The sequence below is a fragment of the Aquarana catesbeiana genome, linkage group LG10, assembly GCF_042186555.1.
Source record: "Aquarana catesbeiana isolate 2022-GZ linkage group LG10, ASM4218655v1, whole genome shotgun sequence".
In the NCBI taxonomy this organism is placed as follows: Eukaryota; Metazoa; Chordata; class Amphibia; order Anura; family Ranidae; genus Aquarana; species Aquarana catesbeiana.
Genome location: NC_133333.1, coordinates 14,889,232 through 14,892,029, shown reverse-complemented (window position 1 = coordinate 14,892,029; position 2,798 = coordinate 14,889,232). Strand labels below are relative to the sequence as shown.

Here is a 2,798-nt window from a genome sequence, read left to right as displayed (position 1 = left end):
CAGCAATTCCAGACTTAGGGTAAACTCAATTGATCCTCAACAATTAGCCAAGGTAGCTATACCTGGTAGGTAAATTTAGGAGCAACCCTGCCTAAACACAAGGGTGCTACACACAGAACAAATGTACATTCACTTTTACTTGAGAAATGGCTATGCAAATTCTTTACAGAAAAGAAATAAGTACACCTGTGCTGATCTTCATCCTATATATAACAAAATTCTTAATAAATCAACCTTCTGGTTTACAGTGCAAAGATCACCCTCAACTGGGAAATCTTGGGGTCCCTTACACAGCGTTAATCCTGGGCTCCCCCCCCCCCAGGCAAATCAATGATGAAAAATTCACATATAAAACTCTACCCTAGAATTTGGGTTCTAAGAACTATGCAGTAAAAGCAATCATAATCCCCCCCCCCCCCAACATTGGAACAAATATGAACACTCCACTTCATACTTTGCAAAAAAGGGTATCTTTAGATTTGTAGAATGGATGTTGTGCATCTTTCAATGTCAGTGAATCATTTTAGTGTTTTATAATGAGATAATTTTTTTCCCCTTTTCTTTTAGTCATGGAAGATGCTGAACTGAAGTTTGAGGTGACATGTTCTATCTGTACGGACATTTATACAGATCCCGTCACCCTGTTATGTGGACACAGCTTCTGTAAAGTTTGCATCACAAGAACATTTGACAACCAACATGACAGGGAATACTTCTGTCCAGAATGCATGAAGTATTTTTGGAGACGACCAGAAATAACGAAGAATCCAAGATTATCCAACATTGCTAACCTCTTCCGTTCTCTTAAAGAGAAGGGAGACAAACCCGAGAATATCTGCAGTTATTGTGTCCACTTTCATGTACCTGCTGTTGCATTGTGTCTACACTGTGAAGCTTTTCTCTGTGATCTGCATAAACAGACACACAGCGAGACACCAGAACACGTCCTCACCGATCTCACCACTTCCCAGGAGGACATAAAGTGCCCGGTCCACAAGAAGATCCTGGAGTATTACTGCTCTGTGGACGAAACCTGTATATGTGCTCATTGCCTGACCTCAGACCACAATGGGCACAGAGTGAACACAATATCTGAGTTTTTGCAGCAGAGGGCAAAAAATCTGAAACCGATTCTGGAGACATTGTCCTCTAAGAGAAAGGACACCGAAGCAATGCTCCAGAGGCTGCAGGATCACAAAAGGAAGATAGATAACGAGGCAGATGGTGTAACTGAGAGAGTCACTGCCATAATGAAAGATATCAGGAGACAACAATATGATCTAGAACAAAGAGTACTGTCCGAGATCTCCAGACATAAAGAGCAGATTTCATTCTCAGTCTGCAAAAATATCCAGCAACTAGAAAAGGAAAAGTCTGAACTGCTTCAGAAGATCACTCAAATTGAGGATCTGAGTAGAACTACTAAACCTATATCTACCTTAGAGAATTCAGAAGTTTTCTTTAGTGTCTTAGAAGATGAGTGTAATTTGGACGGAGGGTTAGGTAGTAAGGTGATCCATAATGTAGGCGATATGAAGGAGGATGTGATCTTAAAGACTTTGCATTCGGGGCTATCAGATATCATAGTGGGTGTTGGAAAAGATGTCCATGTAAAGGACGTTCGAAAAAGTTCACTCTCCGCAGACAGTGATAATGTAAACATAGCGAATAGAAATGTTTTCATTGAAGCAAAGACCACTAAACGTGACTCAAATGCCCCAGTTCATTCACACACCCCACCAAAACCCCAAGTTCAGGCAATCATACCCAAACCTCAAAAACTATCACTCATCAGAGCTAAAAATCAAAATGTACCCCTCGTTTCTGCCAATAAGAGCAGCGCTCCAGAAATGTTGCTGGACGTAAACACGGCTAGTAACTATTTACTTATCTCAGATGACCTAAAAACTGTCTCCAGGTCTGATGTCTATAGGGGCCGACCAGAGACACTGGAGAGATTTCAAAGTCCTCAGGTTTTAAGCACCACAGGGATTTCCTCTGGAAAGCATGTGCTGGAGATGGAAATCAGTAAAACAAATAGGTGCGATGGTGACTCTTTGTTTATAGGAATGTGTTATCCCACTATAGACAGAAGAGGATCCCAGTCTATAACTAGGGACAGTAACATTGCCTGGGGATTATGGGTTATTGATATGACCTTCCATGTGGTTCAAAACAATGAACTTAAATGGTTAAGTAAAGTCTCTTCACAGAGAATAAAACTTGAGTTGGATTATAAGGCTGGGCAGATGTCCTTCTATGATCTGTGTGATCCCATCAAACACATACACACCTTCAATACAACCTTCACTCAGCCCCTCCATCTTATAGTCAGTTTAGAAGGTAATTGTTGGGTGAAGATCTTGAAATGGTCCTAATATTAAATGTCCTTTTACATGAATCAACAGGACACAGGCCAGCATTATCAAATTATATCATTGTTTTTAGTCAGAGTACCTCTTGCTATGAATTAAAAAGGAAAATCATTCTACTCTAAAAATAATTTTGAAAATTACAATTCCCTTTTAAGATAAAATGGTGATATTCCATGAGTAACAGAGAAGAGTATCTGAACGTCTTTATTGTAGGGCTGTGGAAATTAAAGATTAATTCTTAATTTCTTTGATCGATCAAAATTCTTTTGATCGGTACTCACCTCTCCGCCGGCTTCCGGGTCTTCAGGGAGTTCCGTTGGAGATCCGGTGACGTCACGGACATCTACGTCCCCGGATTCCTCCCCCCTTCCCCAAGTGCCTCCATCTGCTACGAAGGGAAGGGGGAGGAGTCCGGTGACGTAG

At 41.0% G+C, this 2,798-nt stretch overlaps 1 protein-coding gene across 1 annotated transcript; it reads left to right on the top strand.

Moving 5' to 3' along the window:
- Positions 1–569: 569 nt before the first annotated feature.
- On the top strand, positions 570–2,378 carry LOC141111488 (E3 ubiquitin/ISG15 ligase TRIM25-like). The gene has a single exon (XM_073603779.1). It carries the CDS (start codon positions 570–572, stop codon positions 2,376–2,378), a length of 1,809 nt encoding a protein of 602 aa, XP_073459880.1.
- Positions 2,379–2,798: the final 420 nt, after the last annotated feature.